The following is a 22,760-nucleotide window of genomic DNA, read 5'->3' as shown; positions in this document are numbered from 1 at the left end:
ATCCATCCATCCATCCATCCATCCATCCATCCATCCATCCATCCATCCATCCATCCATCCATCCATCCATCCATCCATCCATCCATCCATCCATCATTTCTGTGTAAAATTTAAAATCTGTAGGAATGAACAGACATTATCTAGAAAAAAACAGCCAATTTAACTCATTTTAAATGGGATTTTTACACACTGTTACTGAGAAATGGTTGCAAAAACATAAGTTATTATATTTCTTTTACAGAATCTAACAAAGTTCAGAATTTAAACAGTGTGAAAGAAATAAATCATATTATAGCACAGATAAACTAACTGGAAATGAGCCGTTAGTTTAAAACGCTGATCTGAACCCGATGCTAAGATAATCTGGACCTAGAACTCAGCTGATTTTAGGTCAGAGTCAGATTAAGGGAAGTTCTGGTTTAAAACATTTCCACGGTACTGAAGGTGAGAATGAAGGAATCGTGAAAAACGAACCCGACTCACTGCTTCACAAAATGCCAGGAAAACTCAAGTTCCTTCATGAACAACAGATTTAATCATATCTAAGATCAGATTCCCCTTATTGGCTTTAATATTTATTAATTAAGATGGGTTGCATTTAAAGGGGGCATAACGTGGCGAAACCATCACTTTTACTCCAGCGTGCGACCTCGTTATTGCTCCTTTTAATAATTTAAACACCAAACAATAAAGGCAGTGCATGCAGTCACGTTGTTTTCTGTTTTCCATGTGAATGTACTGTATGTCGAAGCGTGATTAGAGGCTTTACCTCCCGCCGACCCGTAACTCTGAGCGGCGGTGCGTTTGTGTACTGAAAGCGTGTGTTTTTGCTGTGTGTGTGTGTGAGAGCTTTGATGTTGTACTTAGCACTGTGATGTCGGCGTAGGCTTCCTGCGGGGGGTCTGTGTAGAGCTGGCAAACATATCGACCCTCGTCTGACAGCGAGACGTTAGACAGCGACACCCGCAGCTCGTTGTCTGAGAAGTTCACCAGCTGAAAGCGCGCGTCTTTCAGAGCTGRAAGACAAAAAATAAAGAATTTAATATGTGGCAGAGATCGAGGTTTATAAACTCCAGTGTGACGATTTGATCTGATAACATCACAAAAAGCAACGCAAAAGCAGGAAGATAGACAGGATTATTAAAGAAATTCAAACGCTAATCAAGGAATATGAAATAACGTATCATGTTGTAATTATTGCTATTAAATGTATTGAGAAAGAAACTAAAATACACATAATGCCAGTTCTAGTCAGTTTCTAAACAAAAATCTAATTTTGTTTAATAATTTGGTCAATCAACAGAAACGAATAAAAAGTGGTAGATATACATTTGGGAGATTTTATTTTTTAATTAATTAAAGATCAACAGGGATAACCACTGACTGGACAGATGGATGAATACATTATATAACAATAAAACTACTTTAATAAAACCGTTCCGACATTTAAAATAAAAAATTATTAAACCACCTTGGAGTTGTTTGGATAATTTAGACAATCCAGGCTACCAGATGTACTTGAATGCACCACAAAGACACACTGGTGGGGAATCGCCTCTGAATATTTTGGTACCAATCAGTTAGTAAGAAAAAAATCGGATTTATGTTCAAACTTCTGACCTTTTGGTCATTTTCTTTCCTTTGATTTATTTTGTTTAAAACAGTTTATAGGTGCAGAATATTTTTAATATCATATTAAAACGACAAACAGCAACAATAGAAAAACAGAAAAACGTTTCTGTGCATTTTCCTGAATAAAGAGCAAAAATGACATTTGACAGCAAATCACGGCAAATAATTTTTTTGAGAAACTACAATATGAAAATAAAATCAAACTTCAAAAGTGAATCTGAAACAAAGTATTGATCTTACCATGACTCTGATACCGACTTGGTATTGATCTTATGGATCTTATGGATCGATCTGCTCTCCTCTGACTCATTTAGTTACATAAATATTTAGCACATGTTCAGCTGTCGGCTTCATTAATGTCTATTATATTAATAATATTTCAATTACCCGACTCAGTATTATTGCTTATGCTGTATTCTCTGCTCTATTATTATTATTTTTCTGCATTTATATATATTTTTTATCGTAGTTTGGATAAGATCAGAGGTGGGTAGAGAACCCAAAAATAATGCTCAAGTAGTATAGCACTACTTCCACATATTTTTACTCAAAAGTAAAAAGTAGCCATCCAAGAAATTACTCAAGTGTAAAAAAATGATCAAGTGCTGAGTAACTGAACCAAACCTTAGTTATTTAATATTTAAAAATTACACCATCAGATGGACCAAAACAACGTTACATGGAAGCATTGGTATTTTAAAGACCAAAACGAAAATAACTAATATAAATACCATAATTACAATAAAACAAACAAAGGACACGACTCATGAAATGTTAACAGAAACTGCAGGTGTGTTTCTGTGTCGGGTGAATTTTTGGTTAAAACATGTTTTGTTTTTCGTTCAGTGGGTAGAAAATCCAGAAATTTTACTCAAGAGATACAAAATTACTCAAGTAAAAATAAAAAGTGCAGCGTAGTAAAAATGCTCCTCTTCAAAAACAATGACCTTACTTCAGTCATTTTCTGATTACTGGAATTACAACCAAACTCTACAATCGCTTCCATTTACCTCCACCCTGAATTCCCTTCTGCAGCTAAATAAAAACATATTTGTATTTCTACTATGATTCTGCTCAAGCAGACGCGGTTTCCCTGAACAAAAACTTCGTCCTTGGCCGTCCTTCACGGACTCAGAAGTCGTGCGGTCCCTTTCATCCCAGCTGACCCGGTTTGGCCGCCTACCTGAGCCGCTCCATCAGCCGTAATGCAGGAAGACGACATGCGGCTGTGATGAAAGCCGACCGTCTCCCGCCGCTCTGACAGCGACTGCGGGCTCTCTGCACCCTGACCCGCTCACATCCCGACCCGCTTCCACTGAAAGTATGAATCATTAAATGCTTCTAACAAAAAGCACCTTTCAGCAGATGTGAGGAGACGGCGAGACCGCTGGGGCATGTCTGCACAAGAATTTCACAAATAATGAACAGAAGGAGGTTGATGCAACAGTGTGAAGCTCCCCGCATCTGCAATTTTAGCTAAGGGTCAATTAAAACGTTCTGCATCTGCACAGCAAATCTGCCCGATTTTACTCACTTTACTGGAGAAAAAAAACTAAACAAAAGAAGCAAATCAACAGAACGTCAGTTTTTATTTCAAGTCGGTCTTTTCCTTCCTGGTGCAAAAGTTTAATGAAATTAATGAGATCCAAGGTCAAATCTGAGAGAAGCGAGATGTATTTAGCAGCCTTCATTAAAGTTAATCAGGCAGCGAGAGAGCATCGCAGGGGAGGGTCTGCGGGTCATCGTTCATCCGCACACAACATGGAATCAAAATGTTTGACCGAGAAAGATCGCTTTATGTTCTGTCGCATTCTGCTAAGCTGCTTCACTTAACCACCAGATTCACACACAGACGACCGTCCTGCTAGAGGAAAGCGGAAAAAATAAAACAAAATGCTTCATAAAACATCCAGAGCCGCATCAACATGCATCTGAATTAATGACTTCATCATTAAAAACTTCATTTAGCTCAATGATTGATGAGTTTTTCACATTAAACTTTTGAACCTCTGACTGCAGCACGTCTTTAAAAAATGTGGGGAAAACATGCAAAATGTTGGAATGAAGGATGAAGAGGTGATCACAAAAAAACTAATTTTTCAAGTTTAGCTGCCGTCTGAATGTTGTTCTCTCAGTAAATCCATCTACAGATTTACAGTTCTTCTGGGAATCCCGCTGTTGATGCGAGGAAGAATTTTGTTTAAGTAAAGAAATGAGAACATAGTGTGTCTTTGTGACAAGCTGCTGCTAGAAAAGTGCCTGGGAATCCATTTAAAATTGATTCTGCTACTAAGTGAAGTACAGCAGTGTTTCCTCCCTGGATTTAGATGCATTTATAAACACATTTCCTTTAGATGGCTGTAAATACAATCACCGGCACATAAATGTTCTGAAACACGCAACAAAAATTTCAGAGTCTTTCCTGAAGAACATGACCTCCACAGTTAGGCATAAAGTGGCTGCATTATGCTGTGGTATTCATTTCAGTTAGCATTGATGGGGTCAGAAGACAAGCCATGACTCAAAGTCCTGGAGAAACGTTTCCTGTCAACCAGAATTTACAAAAAAAAATTGTGATGAAACATCTCCAAGGCAGCAAAAGACAACTAAAAAGAAAAGCGTTAAAGGTCATGAGGTGAGCCAGCCAGTTTTCTCTCCTGATAGTCCAGTCGACCCGGTTCTATTGGGACCAGTCTCTTGGTTCTCTCTGCTCGGAGTCAAACTATCCAAACCCTTTGAGGAACCTGTTCCCCTCCTTGCCTGTGGGGGCGCTGCACCAAGAACCACTGAAGGAAACAAATGGAGGCGTCAAATTTTAGCCGTTGGAGGATTTCTCTTTTGTTGTAGGTAAAAGACTACGAGTCATTTCTCTCGCTAGCACTAGTCTAGCACGTTTGTTTTGGTTGTATTTACCCAGAATGCCCTGTGCTGTAGTCCACTTCCTGCTTTTGGAACGGTCCCCAGTCCAATTGGCGTTCACATAAGTATTCAAACCGAACCAGAGTTCACTTCAGCCAAACCCAGATTGCGTATTCGCAGCTCACCAAACGAACATGACTTTCTCGGTTGGATTAAAGTGGACTAAACCGGGCTGCTCCTAAACCCCATGGCCAACAGAAAATCTGTGGAGCAAAGATGTCCTGAATTATGCAGGAAATCAAACCAAAAGCTGCATTTCCATTAAAAATGTGCAAAAAACTTTGTCGATATTCCTCAAATGTCGGAAAAACATAATTTTCAAATTGCGGTGTTTCCATTAAATAAGAAAAACAAATAAATTCACATGTGAATTAGTTTGTTCACACGGTAAGTCATTGAAAGACATGATCCTATCACTTCCTGTCGCCTTCTTCATGGTTTTTGTCAGTAGTACTATCTGGTTGTTGATCATGTGATGCCAAAAAACAAAGTGTTTCCATTGCAGGTTTTGTGAAATACACTAATTTTGATACAAGCGAAAAACCTCATCTTAGCGCAAAACTTATCAAAACATTTACTTTTTTTTCCCGAAACTGCCGTGTTCCCATTAAGCAAATTTATTTTCGTAATTTCAATCTGTTTGATTAAATGGTCAATGGACACAGATAACAAACATTTAATGCTGCAAAGAAATTAGTTTGTTGAGTTTTAAATTTTTGCTGGAGATGAACTGCAGGTTTCAATCAACTCTAACCAGTCAAATCACCTGCTTTTGTTGATATTCTCTCTTTCTGAACATTAACCTGAAACTTTCACAAAACTAGAAAAGGCAAATTCAGAAAAAAATTGCTGGAGATCAAGCACTTGTTCTATCACACCAAAAGTCTTTAGTTCTGTTGTCATTGTCAGGTTTGTAATTAAAGTTCCCATTGTCTGTCGTTATATTCCAAACATTCAATCTCTAACAACAAAAATGGATTTTTAATCCAATCAAACATTTGTTGTTGCAGCAATTGATTTTAATCTGTTTCATCAAGACGTTTTCCTCTCCTCCCTCTAATCCCTTTATGTGTCACTTCTAAATATTGGATCATAATGTGAGCATGAGCAGAATAAACCATAAAAAGCATTTAGAAAAACAAGGACGCCGCCGTCCAAGGTTTGGGACGGGACAGAGATGAAGAGGCGGACGCTGCTTTGTGCTGCTCTGCAGGACGGGGACGGCCGTGTTTAGGGCGAGGACGAGTGAAGAYGGGCTGCAGACGGTCCTTCATCGTTACATCACCAGAACTCACCTCTGCCCGGGTTTTGTGTGCGTTTAAGAAAAGGTGACCTTTAGCTCCACTCGTTTCTGTCCTGTTCGCCTTCTCCTGCTCTGTCATATCTGATGACATGAGTGGGATGACAAAGATGGCCGACAAAGGCGGGACAGAGTGAGGTCTTCAGATAAGAGACATCCATCCAAACTCAGAGGTCAGAAATGATCTGATGCGTTGATTTTTACGGCYMACAACCAGAAAGCTCATTTAAATGTGAAAAGACGGCATGTTGAAAAGGTGAAGCGACCAGGAGGAAATGTTCACTATGTGATCAGTTCAGTGTTCACAGGTAAATCCTAATCATTCCAAATTCAAGGAACATTGGTCTATTTGTAGATTTTTTTTTTGTGAAGCACAAAATATTTTGAAGGAAAACTTGTGAAGGTGAAATACCTCAGAGGAATGTTACGCGCCGCGATTGGCTGGCGTCTGCGAAGCACAACTAGCTAACTCCTCATTTTATCTCCTTGTTTTATTAAAACATAAAATGCTGCGTCCCTTTTTCAGATTTTTTGTGTAATTTTGTCATTTTCCAAACCACAGATTTTCTAGACTCAGCGCATTTTGACGATAAACCACATAATCTCTAATCCAGTAACGAGGAAGATCACAGACGTTAGYTTTTGCGCTAGTGCTAAGACGGTTTCTACTGCACATTTAAATGCGTATGGAGGTGAATTTGGTGTTTGACCCATCATTGAGTCTCACGTATTTGCTGATTTTAGCTTTTAGTTGGTGGTTTTGGTCCCCAGACTCGGTTAAAACCAGGAATCCACTGGAATGCATTTTGAGTGACGGGAGAAAAGAGTCAATTCACCAGAAATATGTTACAACGCCATGAATATAAGGTCARCTACTCCAATTAYATTCTTTAAGTGTCCTTCATAAAGAGTATTTAGGGTATTTAAAGTATTTCCATATAACTATGAGTCAAGCTGTTTTAAAAAAGGACTCTCAAAGCTCCCGTTTGTTATAACTGCAGACTCATAATGGGTAACACTTGTGGTGAAAACTTTAAAACAAAACCCGAGAAGATTGCTCGCTGTTCTTCTCCTAATGGCTTTTTCTTCCCCTCCTCACCTCTGCTGACGCCGCCTGTTTTACTCATACAGCCTTTTTCTCCTTCTTTGCTCCCCCCTGATTAATCTGCGCTTCTCGTGGCGCATTTCATTTGAATAGTTTTAGTTCTCCAGCCGCTGGCGGAGGGAGCGACTCCCACCCAGAGAGAGCTGGAGATGATGAGTGTGCCTCGCCTAAGTGGCTGCAATCAATTGTGATTAGTGGCTGCTGCTACTTTTTGAGAGGAGCACATCAAAGTTTTATTATTGGGTGTCAGAGTGGGCGAGACAGGGTGGGGCGGGGGTAATTATGCTCTTATCACCCCCCTCCTCCCCACTCTGTGTGAAGTCTAGGCTCCATAGCTCTAGTCGCCGCCTGATTGTTGGATTGCTTCAGTTCGAATTATGATTTTCTCTCTAATACGACTAATGTTGCTTTAATGTTGACTTTGCTAATTTATTTGCACTGATTTGCATCATGATTTGTTTTTTAATCAGATGTAGAGCACAAAACGCCTCTTAATTGACCTTTAACTTCTCTCCATCTCACTTCAAAATGCCCTTGCTGATCTGTAAGATATAAACAAAACAATCTCGTTTTTAACACAGAAATCTAAAATGGCGTATTAGGGCAATTGTGGATATATAAAAACAGGAGGAGTACATTCCTGCCAAAAACTTGACATTTTGAGAATAAATTCAGAAAATGTCGAGAACAAACAAAGACATTTATGAGCTCCAAAAGTCGAGCTTCAAAGTTGAAAATTTGCTAGAAAAAAACAAACAAAATTTAGAAAAATTTCGGAAATTTTCTAGAAAAATTTAGGAAATTTATGWGAATTAAAAGCCGAATATTTGTGAGAAAAAACTCAGAATTGATCTTTTCACCGTACAGGATGCAAAAAAGGTCAAGAGTCATAAAAAGAAGGGTAGCTAACATTTCTGCAGACCCCACACATTCTGAACACTAATTGTTTGCACCTTTACCTTACAGGCAGTGCTAGAGCATTATTTAAACATAAAAAAAAAGTTTCTGTCCCAGATTAATATCTGTATATATTACTCGATAACCTTTTATTTTCCATCAATCTTTATATATCTATATTTAAAATGTTTAAACATTTCACCAAAATACAAATTTCTTTTGAATAAATTCCAATTCTGTATAACATCTTTGAACTGCCATCGTAATCTGTCATGTTTTTTTTTAGGCCAACTTTCCCAAATGGAAAGAAAAACCAAAACAAATGAAAACAGTTTTCAGCAGAAATAATTACCGTCGACTTAAACAAGATTTAAGCTGCTTTATGAGTACGTCCATTATGAAGTCAAATGCAAAGATAGATAAACCAATATGAGTTTAAGTAGTAATAATAACATTAATGCATCTTATTTGTGTTGTGCTTTTCTGAAAACTCAAAGAAACTTTACTGGAACCAAACAGAATCATAAGCAGATAACCTGGTTATGTAAAGGTTGTTTAATGTGTGGAATGTATAATGTTGGTATGAATTAGCAAAATGGTAAAACTGACCWAAAGAAATCAGAATCTGTCATATTTTATGACGGTAAGATGGCGCAAATGGGAATCAGTGGGAAAAGTGTGTAAAATTAAATCTTCACTAAAAGCATAGGGAGGTAATGTTGGGGTATTAAATGTTAATTTGTGGGTTTGAAATGGAAAAAAGGCAAATTTACCAAGACCAATGATTAACTAATCAGCAAGAAAACCAGAAATCTTGACGCTTTCACCGTGGATGGCAAAAAAAAAAAAAAAAATTCATTTTTCAGCAAAAAAAAAGATAAAATATCCAACACATAACCTTCAATATTTAGCTGCGTACAATCCTGCACATGCATTCAGTGTTTCTGCTCGCCTTTCTGTCCGAGCTGCCTTGTTTTATTTTTCATCACATGAATCCTTCAACCCTCAACCTTTCTGCTCTTCAGTGGACAGCTTCCCCGCTGATCCACAAGCTACAAATGCTCCCTCCTCCACAGGAGAACAAGGACGCGGCTTTGTGTGCGAGTCCTCTTCACAGTCCTTTGATACCAGCATCCATGTGGGTGTGCGCATCACAAATAGAAGATGCTGCATTTTGGGTTAGCCAGCCGCCGCAGAACTTTGCTTTTTGTGTCTTCGTTTTACCAACAAGTGCTGCACTGCAAAGGAAAAACTCAAAGCCGGGGAGGGAAGCATGACTTATGCATTAAGCCTCTGAACATGTCAGAATCAGATCCAATCGTGTTGGGATGTGTATGAACGTTCACGCTTCCTACCAGAGATGACACATGTTAAACTTTCAGAGATGGGATAAAGGGAATTTAGCCAAACAAATAGTTAAATTCTGTCAATTTGAGAACAATGTGGAAAAAGCCCCCAATCATAATGCCATTGTTTTCTTTGTTTCTCTGAGTTACTTAAGAGGAAAAACCGCGGATGATTCTGAAATGTGTGAATCAATCCCAGAGCAATAAGTCTGATTATTCAGTGGATCCAATCCTGCACCAACGTGGGCTGAGAGGCCGCTCAGCGAGGAAGAGGCCAACAACACAACAGCAGCACAGGAATCCAGAACGCAGTGTTTGACTAAACTGAAATTAAAAAGGATTAAAAAAAATTATGAAATACATCCTGATGAGGTTTGTTTGTCAGATTAAAAATATCTTTAAAAAAAAAATTTGCCTTTTAGCCAGTGTTAAACATACTTCCACATTTCTGTTTTTAAAAATCTTTTTTTTTATTGATCTGATCTAACATTATAATTTATAATGTCTTTTTTTCATTAACTGCCAGCGCAAAATCATCATAATTAACAGAAATAAAGTCATCCAAGCATCCATCTACGTAGTTTGTTTCTCTTCATGATCATATTCCTAAAATAAATGGACTTTTCGATAATATTCTAATTTATCTAATGGCTTTGTAAAGTTTAGTGTTTGGTTACATCCAAAATGAAGTATGGTGGTGGCAGCATCATGCTGTGGGGATGTTCTGCTGCAGGACTTCATAAAATAGATGACATCATGAGGAAACATCAGAATGTGGAAGTACTGAAGCAACATCACACAATTAGGTTTTGTTTTTGGCAAATTAATGAACCAATCGGACATTTTTCTTCTCACTCTGGWGATTTTGACCTGAAACGATGGACGTCTGCTCTGATTTAACTCCAGACAGAGAGGAAAAGAGATGACTGTGAATCGTTTCTGTGGYTTTAGAGCTGAAACGTGTTTATGTGATCGGCGCAGCAGCAGCTGCTGGTAATCTTAGCAGAAACTTTCCCTGAAACAGACGACAGGCTGCGCTACAAACTCCCAGCTGTGTGTGTTTACAAGCAGCGAGCGGCTGCAGAGCAGGAGCGCTCTCATGTTAAAAAGGTCATTGTTGCTTTGGAACGGYGCCATCTGTCCACCCTTCAGTCGGCAGACAGTCGGAAAAAGACGGAGAAAAGCATCAGACGGTTGTGTTTTCACAGAGGTTAGCATCTACAGTCAGCGAAGATGATAAAATATCCCAGGAATATTGTTTTGAGACATTTTTTTACTAATATTATGRAAGAAYACATTCTCAAAGATCCATAAACTTTGAATTCTAATCAACATTTAGCGCTGGAACTGGAAGACATTTTAAATGTCCAAAATACATAAACAACAGAGACAACCAATAAAATGAATTATGAAGTCTCTGTAAACAAACTTGTCCTTCAAAAAAAATGGCCAGACGAGACCAAAACACAGACTGAAGACTTTTATCATCCAGCTTTGGGTAGAAAGATAAAAATGATAAATCATGCAAATGGAAATGATTGAGCTCATTTTAATTAATCCTGCMGATAACTGATTTATTGCTTATTGCTRCAGGCCTGGGTGTGTTCACGCCAGTCCTGTTCAGACCACTTTAATCCAGCTCCAGTCCATCTGTYGACAAAGTTTGGTTTGTTTGTGGAGGTGTGAATGCTAATCAAATTCTCGTCTGCCTGCAAACCTCAGAGCAGGGCATTCTGGGTAAATACCAAAACCAAAACCAAAACAAACGTGCTAACTTGGCGCTAGCAGGAGAAATATTTCTTTATCCTAACAATAAAGAGAAATCCTCCAACCACTAAAATCTGACACCGCTCCAACTTTGTTTTCATTAGTGAAGAAGGWAGTTGCGCTCAGTGTTTCCTTCAGAGGTTTTTGAGTCGTTTTCACAGATTTCTGCTTAAAGTGGCATTCGACTGCATCCTTTTGACGCATTGCAAAACTGAAGTACCGCCCTCAAAGGACAATTTTTATTTTAAATCATCTGTAGAAGAACTGAGAGATAACACCAGAGAAATCCCTTGACTTCCAGTTAAACTTGACTAAAATTGATTAAACTCCACATATTTGCCCGGCGGGAAGCATAAAAGCTGCTTTCTGGTGTCCGTAACGCGGAGCAAAGCGATGACCAGCGGTCCGGAAGCAAATCGCCTCTCTCCCTCTGCATCTCTGACATAATCCACCTCTGCGGATTTAGACTGAGATCCAGCAGATGTGAGATGTTGTTTGGAAGGTTATGTCATAATGAAGCGGTGCAGCTGCAGCCAAGATGCCTAGAAGGGATCACAGGAGATCAAGGAGACGCCGTCAAAGCAGAACGTTGCCCTTGACAGCTGGCGCCGTGGGAGGCGGCTCTTCGTCGGCCCCACAGCAGATAAACGCAGAGTTTTGTTTGGTGCACACGTGAGGGCATTGGGTAAACGCTGCCCTTGTGCCGGATGCGGCAGGCTGGGCAGARGGAACGGAGCAGGGAGACTGAAGGACTGATTGACGTTTCACCTCACAGGAGTTTACTGAGGCCGCCGCTTCACGCGAGCCGGGCAGGAAGTTTTAACTCAACAGAAAGGTCAAAACATAAAGAAAAATACGCATGCTGGCCGCGCCGCCAACATCTGAGGTGTAAGAGGGAGATTCAGATAATCACAGAAAAATATCTGGAGTTGCAGTGTAAAGCAACTAAAACTTTGTGGCAATATTTAAATACATCAGTCCAGCAGTAGCAGAAAATAAAAATATACGGAAGAGTTTATAGGTGTCCTGTTAGGCTTCCTAGAACAGGTTAGGGTTGGAATATGGTCTAAACAAAACGTCTTCATTACAATTTTTTCACAAAATCATTCTTAGATGATGAGACTCTCARGTTTTTGGTCCATCTCTGTCAAAAGCAATACACAGTTAATAAAATATACCACAATTTTGAAGTATGGGCTCTTTTCTAATTTCCTGTGGCGGCTAGCTGTGCTGCAGAACTGATCCTAGCCAGCAGATGAGCAGGAGCTAATGGTGGAGAGTTGATTTCTGCTGTTATTTTTATGCAGTTCTGCAGCTAACAGCGTTTCAGTTAGCATGTTTACTTTGGCTTTCTTATAAACTGCCAAGATGAGATAATCGGCAGTCTTTGCATCATCTTCAGTCTTCTAATCACTTATTCATAACCACACTATATCATCAAAGACAGTGTGCATTCTTATACACAGGCGTGTGTTTTTTTTCATCCTAAGACGTTAAAAAAGATTCCAAACTACATAATTGTTGCTTTAGTTATTATGTTGTTTTCATTCTGGCAAGCAGATATCAAAACGAAGCACAGCGACCTTTTCATATGCAGTCTGGATAACACAGTTTTTCTTTCTCTGATCAAACACTCTGCTTTGCTTCAAATGTTAGAAAGTGCATCTTTGATTCGCGTCCAACGTGTGGGAGTGGGGTTGGATAAACAGGCTCACACAGCAGGGGAGGAACAGAAGCGAAAACAATGAACACCAGCTAACGCAGCTCCGTGTCGCTGTTTGTGCTGCTCAGGTAAATTAGACTGAAGTAATGTTTCTGCTAGTCATCTGACACATTTACCTTGTTCCTTTGATTAAGCAGCTAAGACAACAAGCGCTCGCTGTGTTTGCATCGATTGCGCCGTTTCTAGCGGTGATTAAACTGCAGCAGCCTCGTGTTCCCCTGTCAGGGCTGAAACTCGCTGAAACCTCCGCATCCTCCATCTCATGTGTTGCCAGGTTTGATCTGGGAAAACATTTAGCTGAGTTTGGGGGTAAAATAAATGTTTTTAATAACTCCTGATGCGTTTTTTATGAACACAGCCGACTGCTTCGCCTTCAGCTGCAGAAACACAGCAGTGAAGCTGAAGCTGCCAGGTTATTGCAGTCACACTCGCATTATTTTTGCAAATATATTCCATGTGAACCCCTACTTTGCTTTTGTTTTTAAGTTATGCAAATCTCTTGTATATGGACTATGCAATATGCTGGAAGCAATATATGCAGTAAAGTGAGTAATGCACTAGAAACATATGCAGGTATTTCTCACAGGGTTAGGTTCTTATTTTGATCTTAAAACATAAAATCATAGCTATCTGTAGCCGTGTTAAAAATAACAGCAGGAGAAATTATATTTACTAGTAGATCTAGTAGAGTAATAGAAAACTAACAGGCAAGACATGCACAGTTCTGATTCTCAGTAATTGAATTATTATTATTAAGTTATTAAGTGGAGTTTAATCATTGAGGTCCTTTATTTAAATATGAATTCTTCCACTAACGCAGGGGTGTCCAAAGTGCAGCCTGGGGGCCGTTTGTGATTTTGGGCGAACAGTGGAAAATGGAATGGAACGTTTTCTTCTTTTTGGATATTGTTTTCAGTTTTACAAAACAAATAATATCTTCCTCAAAAAGTATTAGCTGCAAAAAATAGATTCCCATTTATAAAGGTTTTGAAGTAACGAAAACACTGACCTGTGGGTTTGTCTATTACTAGATACTACAATAATTTACTGATCTGCTTTCTACAAACATCTGACTATTTTGTTGAGCTCAATAAAAACGTAGTTCTAGTTGAGCAGATAAAATGAAAAATATACATTTTTTGTGTCACTATGTGCTTTCAACTTAACGATTTTGGCCCTAAAGACAAAAAGTTTGGACACCACATCCCTACAGCAAACACAGTGGATGGGTTCTTTATGCCTGGGAAAGTAGACCATCAAACCTGGTGGTTTTATTTTACAAAAATAAAAGATTTATCAATACCTTCTTCACTGCAATCTACAGCTGAAAAGCAGACCTTCTGCATTTATTCAGACAAGCAGCAGAAAAACAAATGAAGTCTATGAATGCTTAATAAACCAATAAATATGCTACAAGACTGACGTCTATTGTATCAGAAGCACCAAAAGGCTTTTATACACTGATGACAAAGACATGCAGCAACATTTCTCTGCAGCCTAGCGACCTCTTCACAGAGACAAATGGTTTGAAATAATAATAACACGCATTCAGGCCAGCCCAGTATCACGTCATTTCAGTGTAAAAGTCAATTATGTTGTTGGCTTTTATATCAGACCAGTGAAATTATTTGCTTTCTCCGTTCCAAAGCTAGTGATGCTCTGTGATAACAATAAACTGCTCCTACAGGCTTCAGGCTCTGGTGGTTGRCTGTAAAAGTCACATATTTACTTTTAGTACATATAAAAACACATTAATGGACAGAAAGGAAAGGCAGAAAACACACCATTAAGTTTAGTTYTATTTTACGTGTTGGCCTAACAATGCCACTGCCAAGAACAAGCAGTTAGCTGGTAAGCTAGCTAGGTAATTAGCATGCTAGCATACCTAATTTGATAATTTTGTTAGATGCGGGATTCATGTTAACGTGCATTTAAAGACAGAACAGAGGACAAAGGTAAACATGGCWGTGTATTGTAAAACTTACGTCTCATGTCTCTGAAGTAAATGGTCTGTCTGTTGGGGTTGAGCAGCTGGATAACGGAGTCGTCGTTGTTCTTCACCCGACAGCTGATGATCGCCGTCTCTCCCTCCACCACAGCCACGTCGTCCGTCACCAGGTTCTGACTCACCACTGCRTGACAGAAAGGAGACAGGAAGCCTTAAATTACGAGACTTCAGTGAACGCACCATAAAGAACATCATGCAAACCATATAGCCGACTCAAAATGAAGGTAAAAGTTAGCTAAATTTGACAAAAGAGGGACGCAAATCTTAAAATACAGCCCGAGAGCCTTTTTGGAGCCGCTGCTTGTAATAATGACATTTTTATTTTTATTTTTTGCTGTCTTTTGTTGAGAACAGGCCGAGTGTTGGTGAGGGAAATACAGCCAACTGATCCAGTTTTAATGCAGCTCAAAACACGCCTGACGCGCCTCCTCCACGATTCCTCCTTCCCGGTGAACAGAATCGCTTCGGGTCCAGACGAATCAGCGGGAGCCTTCATCGCTCAGATCGCTGCGCTTCCTCGTCGCTCAAACAATATCTGCGCCTGCAGGATGAAGCATGGAGCCGCTCCAGCTCCGTGTTGTTAGGATTTGAAAAAGTGCAGCAATAACCTCTCAGACTCCGCTTTGGGCTAACATCTATCGCTGCAGCTGACGGTTAGCCTGTGGCGGCGCTGGCTCGTTTTRAATGATGAGTGGAGAGCCGAGCCGGACCGGGCAGCCAGCCGGCGGGGGGCGCCGGTGACCAGGGCCCCCCGCCGACACTACCACGAACCAAGTGACGGAAAACAAACAGGACGTCAAATTATTGGGAAATGAGTTCATTGAGAAAAAAAAAAAAAAAAAAAAGAAAACTGAGGAGGATTTGAAAGGTAAACACACACTGTGTATGTGTCACCGTTTCTCCGAGCAGCTTGTCAACATTTAAAAATTAAACACCCAGAAATGACCCGGCTTATGAATTATAAACCAGAGCAGCAGCTAACCAAMGCACATCCAATTACCGGGATCAGACCCGTCTCCGAAAACCGCCGAACACACGCCGCTGATTCATGAGAGCAAATATGTTCCAGAGGAAAGAAAGAAAGAAAAAAAAAATCATAATTTAACAAATGAGGTTTTCTATTAGCATCAGGAGGAGAACTGTGTCACGGCAACATGACAGGGTAAAGAACGGCTTTAATCATTTATGGATGCAGGCGCTACAGGCCAGCAACGACTGACTGCAGATCAGACACAGGTTTCAGATTTCAGATTCAGGCTCATTTCCACCAAACGTCCGGTCCGGTCCGGTCCAGTCCGGTCCGCTCAACGCCACCGTTAAAACCAAACCAGCACCCAGCAGCTCCTGGACACCATCAAATCCCTCACATCACTCTACTTGTGACAAACTCTGAATGTTTCTGTCTTCATCAGGTCTTTACATCGACTTCCTTTAATTTTTGATTCACTTTTAACAAAGAGAACCATCAGGGCTGTGGCAAATAAATAAATAAAATCGGTTGACGTAAGAACTGCAAATTTATGATTAGGCGCATACAAAGGAAAAATATACGTTAAATAAAATTGCAATAAAGTGGAAATAATATGAGTATAGAGTCATCACATTATGAGAATAAAGTCTGAATRTTATGACTATCCTCAAAATATGACTTTCTTCTCAAATTATGACTTTTATCATATTAATACGACTTTATTCTCGTACAAGTTAATTCTTGTAATTCTATRTTTTAATTCTCATAATTTAATGACTTCATTCTCGTAATTCGTAATTTTATTTTTCTTAGCGCARCCCTACTACTCTATTGTACAATTGCTATTTAGTGCTGGCTAGTCTGAAGGAGCTGAGCCTCCAAGGCGGGGCTAGGTCCACCCAGGTGTTTTAACAGCTGAACTGTTGCCATGGAGATTAAATGATTTCTCAAACATGAAAGAATCAAAGCAATACTCCAGCTTAGTTATTGATGGGGGAATAACATTAAACATGATGGAGAGATAAAAAGTCGATTTTACATGAAACTGCCCCCTTGGGGAATGTTTATGCAACATGGAAAGGAATTATAAACATTTTTCTCCATCCTTGGATATTTTATCCAGGATTTATCCAGGAGGTCATAATGTAATGCCTTGTTTTCCAACAGGATTGGATTTAAAACTTTGTATGCGCCGGCTGTTGTTGCCTCTGAAGCGCAGACAGCCGTATTGATTCCCTCGCTAGGAGGTTCCTCACCCTTCAGAAGGTCAGTGGTTTGAACTCCAGAGTCAGAATAACCATGCATGAGATCCCGACGCTCCACTTCTCCACCATGCATTCATTACTGAGTGATTTCTACAGGAATGTGCTTCTGAATGTGACCTCTACTACTGACGTGTTGAAGTGTTGCTAAAGAGGATAAAAACATCAKCAGTTCACCATTTTACAGCCGCTGTTCGCAGAAAAACCTGAACAACAAGTAACTTCCTGCAACACTAACTASTCTTTATTTTGTTTGACCCGTGGTTTTTAAAGTACTAATGAAGATAGACACAAAGCTACAAATTTAGAGGACCTGCAGTCTAAAGGTGGGTTCACGACAGCCCTGTTTGGTTCGCATTAGTCCAACTCCAGTCCGTTTGTCGAGAAAGTCCGGTTCGTTTGGGGAGATCAGAACAAAAAGTGGAACTCTGGGCCGCCTCCAAACCTCGATCTGGCTAAAGTGAACTCTGGCTCAGTTTGAATGCATATGCAAATGCCAAACAAACCGGAGACCGCTCCAAAAACAGGAAGTGGACTGCAATGCAGGGCATTCTGGGTAAATRCAAMTAAAACAAACKTGCWAGCCTAGTGCTAGMGGGAGAAATGGCTCGTGGTCTTTAGCCAAAGRCAAATCCTGCAACGGCTAAAATCTGACGCCTCCATTTTAGTTTCYGTTTGGGAAGTAACACGCAGTGTCTTCTTCAGAGGTTTTTGTGTCGTTTACTTCAGTGGTTCTTGGTGCAGCGCCCCYACAGGCGAGGAGGGGAACAAGTTGCTCAAAGGGTTTGGTTGGTTTGACTCAGAGTGGAGAGAGAGAGAAAACCACAGCTGGAGGATGAACAAATGATGAAGTTTTGTTCCCCAATAAAACCAAGTCTACTGGACCATCARGAGAGAAAACAGCCTAAAAGTCTTCGAGAGAAGAATCAAATTCTGTCGGCAAGTTAGAAAAGTCCTGGAAAAATAAGTTTAAATAATTTTCCACCATACTAAGTTTATGTTCTATTAAAGCACCTGGTTTGGTTCAGGCATGAAGCGTATTGCAGATCAGATCATTTACACATATGCAAACGGCTGTTTAATACAGAAATTACACCATTGTTTTGGCGCCCCCTCTGGTTCAGCACCCCTATGCGTCGCATAGCCATTTTTTGCACCTCTGTTTGCTAATAAAACAGGAAACTCCTCCTCTCTCCGCCCGCTGGAAGCAGCTCTGACTCTTCCTGCAGCTCATGACGGCTGCGGCGGCCGTTAATTAGCCTCCGCCTCCCTCCGCCATGTMAGACGTGTTTATTTTGCACAACAGGAACAATTAAGCCGCTGACAAGGCGGCCTCATTTAAAGTCGTCCCCGGCAGACACCTTGCGGCCCCCCGCTGTAACCTTCAGTGGTGCCTTGAAATGCGTTTGGCTGTATGGAAGACATATTATCATAAGCAGATGCCCACGCTGCCGCCCACCGCCGCTCAGCTCCGAGGAGCGAGGTCGGCTCCTGAATATCAAAGACGCGGAGGTTCATTTAGTTGGGGTTCTGTTTGGGCCGCCGAGGCCCGGCGAGGCCCGCTGATCTGAAGCTCATTTGTTAAGCTGTCTGTCCTCATCCGTCAGCATCACAACAGCCAATTTCTCCTTCCCTGCTCATCTTCCCGTCTCCTAATGGCCGGGGATGTTCAGAGCTTCTTCACTTCTGAGGTATGCAGATAAGAAGTTCACGCTCCTCCCTGTGTTGGCCCGTCTTCTCTTTATTTTAATCGTTCATTAAATCAATGGAAATTGATATATTTTTTTTTTTACATCTGTGAGCGTTGCTAGCGCTCGTATCTCACGAGAAGCAGATTTGTCTGATCATAAACATCATATCTGACAACCTTCAGCCTCCACCTGTTTGTGAGAGATGTCATGTTTATTAGGTGAGTTRCTGCCGCCGTGTGATCTCTTATTAGATTAAATTAAAACTAATCAAAAGCAATATTGGGCCGCAGAGACTGAATTGGCTTGCAATCCCGTCTACTTAACATCAGCGACCCGAGCGGTGTGTGCGGCGTTCCTCTCAGATCGTCTGACGTCAACGGAAATCGATGACTCTTGTTGCAAAACATTGTTATTTGTACRTATCTGTTTAAATTTATGTAAATATGCATATGTATTCTTGTTTTATAATTGATTTGTCTGAAATAAAAGAAAACCAGCTGATCCTACAGACTACATTTCCATTACAAATGTTAAGAAAACACTATTTCACAATTATGGTGTTTCCATTAAATAAGAAACGTAATTAAAATAATCACGCAGCACTTTGTTTGCGTGATATTTCATGATATTTCATCTCCCTCCATCTACTTCCTGTCGTCTTCTTTGTGATTTCCGCCAGCAGTAACATCCGATTGTTGATCATGTGACTCGTCTGATGCAAAAAAAAATGTTTCTATCACAGTTTTGCAAAGCAGACCAACATGGATACGGCCACAAATAAACACCTCATTCTAACACAAAAACATTCTATCAATTGTCCATTACACAAAATTATTTTAGAAATGTGAMATTGTGGAATTTTMCGGTCAATGKAAAMRCAGCTATMGAAGGAKGATTACTGGTTCCTCTTTGCTTGTGTGAAGTTACAGAAAAGTTCTAGCTAGTTTTCAGAATTAGTCCATTAAAGATCTGAAAAGTGTGGCATGCATCTTTGTTCAGGCTCTCTGAGTCATAGAATAGTGGTTCCCCAGTAGGGCAGGGCAATAAATTGATTTTACTGATTACATTTTTGACTTTTTTTGGAAAATGTTATTTTTGGATATAGTTCAGAGCGATGTTAACACGCCCAAGGCGGCCATCTTGATTCTTGTTCTTGTAAAATTGTGTGTTTATTTTGCTGCTTCTCGATCACCAGATTATAACAACAGATAGATAAACGTAAACTTTCAGTTGTTGCAGCTCTTTTGAACTCGCTCCAGTTATTTTCTCCACCATGAATGTATTTGACGTTTTCCATGTCGGCGTGTGAACAGATTATGATCCTGCAGAGATTATGAATTCCTCTCTGACATTTCAAACGCTGTGTGTTTCTCAGCAACTCGAATACGATTGTTTTCTCCTTTTTTGCTGCACACACACACACGTATGAGGCTAAGTGTGTGTTCGTGTTCTGCACACAGAAGCATGATTGCATGTTTTCTGATTGCAGGCGTCGACTGAAAAACGATGATTTGTGTGAAGCCTCTGAGGCCGGAGCTTTTTGAAAGTTGGGAATCATTTTCTGTGATAACGTGGTGAGTTCAGGAAAAATCCGTCATCATCCTGATCGTTACAGAAAGGAAAACAAACAGTATCCTCACTGCACATTTATTTATTATATGGATCTGCAATTAAAGTACAAGTTTTAGAAATCAGTAGTTTAAATGACTCAYGGGAAAAAWACTGAGGACAAAWAAAGAAAAAATCCRGACRTTTTTAAACCTATTCAACTACAAGTTTCACAAGTTGTAAGTTACAATAATGTAACTGAATGTGTTAATAGTAAAGTTTCTGTTGAATGTGTAAATAGTTGTAGATCCTAAACGTTAGAAGGGTTTTGCAGGTTTGTTTTATTAAAAGAAACAGATCCACTTTGTGAATTTTTAAACATTTATTTTGTCAATTCTGAGCAATAAAAACAAGATGAARGTTACTTTTATTAAAAAGCGTCATAGCAGTCMAYGGGCCACAAATGACCCCCGGGCCGCACTTTGGACACCCCAACATTAGTTTCATGTCATGAGATGGATAATAGCAGTGAATCATTTATTAATTTTTTTTTACCACCAACAGGTTTAGGTTTGTTGAATCTTGTGTTCTGCAGGTAAACCTGCTTTGTGCCACACTTTTTCCTTTCCAGTAACTTTCCAATAACATGCAGCACTCTGTTAGCAACCAGCGTCATTAGCGATGATCTTTGGAGGCTGAGTTATAACCGTCATGTCAACACGGCTGTAACTTAATATTTTTTATATTAAAAATCCATTTTAATTCCAAAGGTGAACAAGAATAAAAATAAAAATAAACTGTTTTGGATCCAGGTTGGAGGTTTATCTTTTTACATTTAATTTCTGGGATAAAAACAAAAATAAATAACTAAAGGATTAAATGTTTTTTTATATATGTAGGCTTTTTCTAAATCWAAAAATGTAGTTTTAGCTACATTTTTACATCTGTAGTGTTACATCTGTAAGCTGACAGAGAATCGGTTTTAGGTTTCGTTCCTTTGAGCGGGTCCTGGTACCGTTCTGGACTGGGACCAAATCCTGCTGGAAAATGGAACCAGCCTCTCCATAAAGCTCATTCAGCAGAAGAAAGCATAGATTTTCAAGTCTTAGTTAATCAAGTTAATACTGCCACACTTTTTCCTTCCACTCAACTTTCTATGAATATGAAATAACTTTGTTTTTGACACGTAATTTTTTTTTGGTTTTCATTCTCTTTACGCCATATTAATCTAAAGACATAAACACTTGAATTATACAGTGTGTGACAGAGCTATATATAAAGACACATCTAGAAGAAATATTGAACTTTTTCAGGAGATTCTCGGTTTTTAAGCTCCCACCATTTTGCTTGCACTCTATTATTCAGGCCTATTTTGTTACTCTATAAATTTTCAATGTTGCTAAAATCCTTTTAAAGGAGTATTTTTCTATTATCTTGAGGCGATGAAGCAGAATGTGAATACAGAATCTCATCTGAGGCCTTGACATCTCAGTTAACAGCCCGCTCCTCCCAGCTCCTGAGAAAAACAAATTAAATTGTTCTGATTTTTCTAAAAATGCTTCAAACCGATGCGCATGTCGTTTTTTAAGGAGTCGCGGGRAACATAAAGGTTACGATGGAGSCAGGCGAGTATAATTGTGCACACGGTGTAATAACATGTTACAAGCTCACGTCCGATCCAGAAAAATCAGCTGAAAGCATTGTTTATTTATGTTGGATATTTAAAATGTCTCCCACTTCCAGTGCTAAACATTCTCAAAGTTTATTGATCTTTGAGAATGTGTTCTTGAATTTTTATTATGTCATTACCATGATATCATTTGAAAATGGTCTCAAAACGACAATATTATCGTTTATCACGAAAACTTCTGGGACRATTCATCATGACAGCTGCCTGTGTGCATTTATTTCATTCATGCATTGCAGTTGGAGGCAGCAAAAAAATCAGTCTATGTGCCACAAATGGCCCCCGCGCCACACTTTGRACACCCCGTCCTAAATTAGAAAAGTAGTTTTTTAAATATTTCAGTAGCTCTGATTTTCTTCTGACATKGTGAGTGTAGAGAAGCTGCTTTGAAACGTTCAGCCATCGTTCATCAATTCAAAGAGGAAAGATTTATGTTAGCTGTTGCACTGAGCTGATTTTAATTACAGTAAATCTGTCATCAATTCCTTCTAAATTATAAGGTGCAAGCGATGATGATGATGATGATGCAGCAGGCTTCATCCTCCACCTTATAATTTAGAGATGGAACAATAAGAAAACCGATGGTGTTCATTTTTTAGGTTATATTTTCAGACTTTTACTTCTTCAGCTGCATTTCCAGACTCATTTTCCTGCTCTTTTGGTTTCTAAAGGCCTCTTCATATCGAGAGCTCTTAAAACTCACTTAAAACGTGTGTTTATATTACAAGCCGCGCARAGGAAGCTCACCAAGGTCGGCGATAAAGTCTTAGGAAAAGGTTCTAGTCACAGAGACTWAACAACAAATCCAAACGTATCAAATGACGCTGAATTGTTTCTGTTGTGGATGAAAACCTTTAGCTGGAATTTAAAGCTGCAGGCATTTGAATGTCAGGAGGAATTTCAAT

General features: G+C 39.5%; 1 protein-coding gene across 6 annotated transcripts in view; it reads right to left on the bottom strand.

The window, feature by feature from the left end:
• cadm1a (cell adhesion molecule 1a) overlaps positions 1-22,760 on the bottom strand; it is a 422,920-nt gene that overhangs the window by 91,015 nt on the left and 309,145 nt on the right. For all 6 annotated transcript variants that reach the window (XM_008428594.2, XM_008428590.2, XM_008428589.2 and 3 more), the window contains 2 exons: positions 14,675-14,821; positions 864-1,016 (listed from right to left, as the gene is read on the bottom strand). In XM_008428594.2, coding sequence (XP_008426816.1) covers positions 864-1,016; positions 14,675-14,821 — 300 coding nt within the window. The remainder of the gene's footprint in view (positions 1-863; positions 1,017-14,674; positions 14,822-22,760) is intronic.

Source organism: Poecilia reticulata, linkage group LG14, assembly GCF_000633615.1.
Source record: "Poecilia reticulata strain Guanapo linkage group LG14, Guppy_female_1.0+MT, whole genome shotgun sequence".
Lineage (NCBI taxonomy): Eukaryota > Metazoa > Chordata > Actinopteri > Cyprinodontiformes > Poeciliidae > Poecilia > Poecilia reticulata.
Note: the sequence above shows the minus strand (reverse complement) of the source record. Positions and strands in the feature narration are given on the sequence as shown.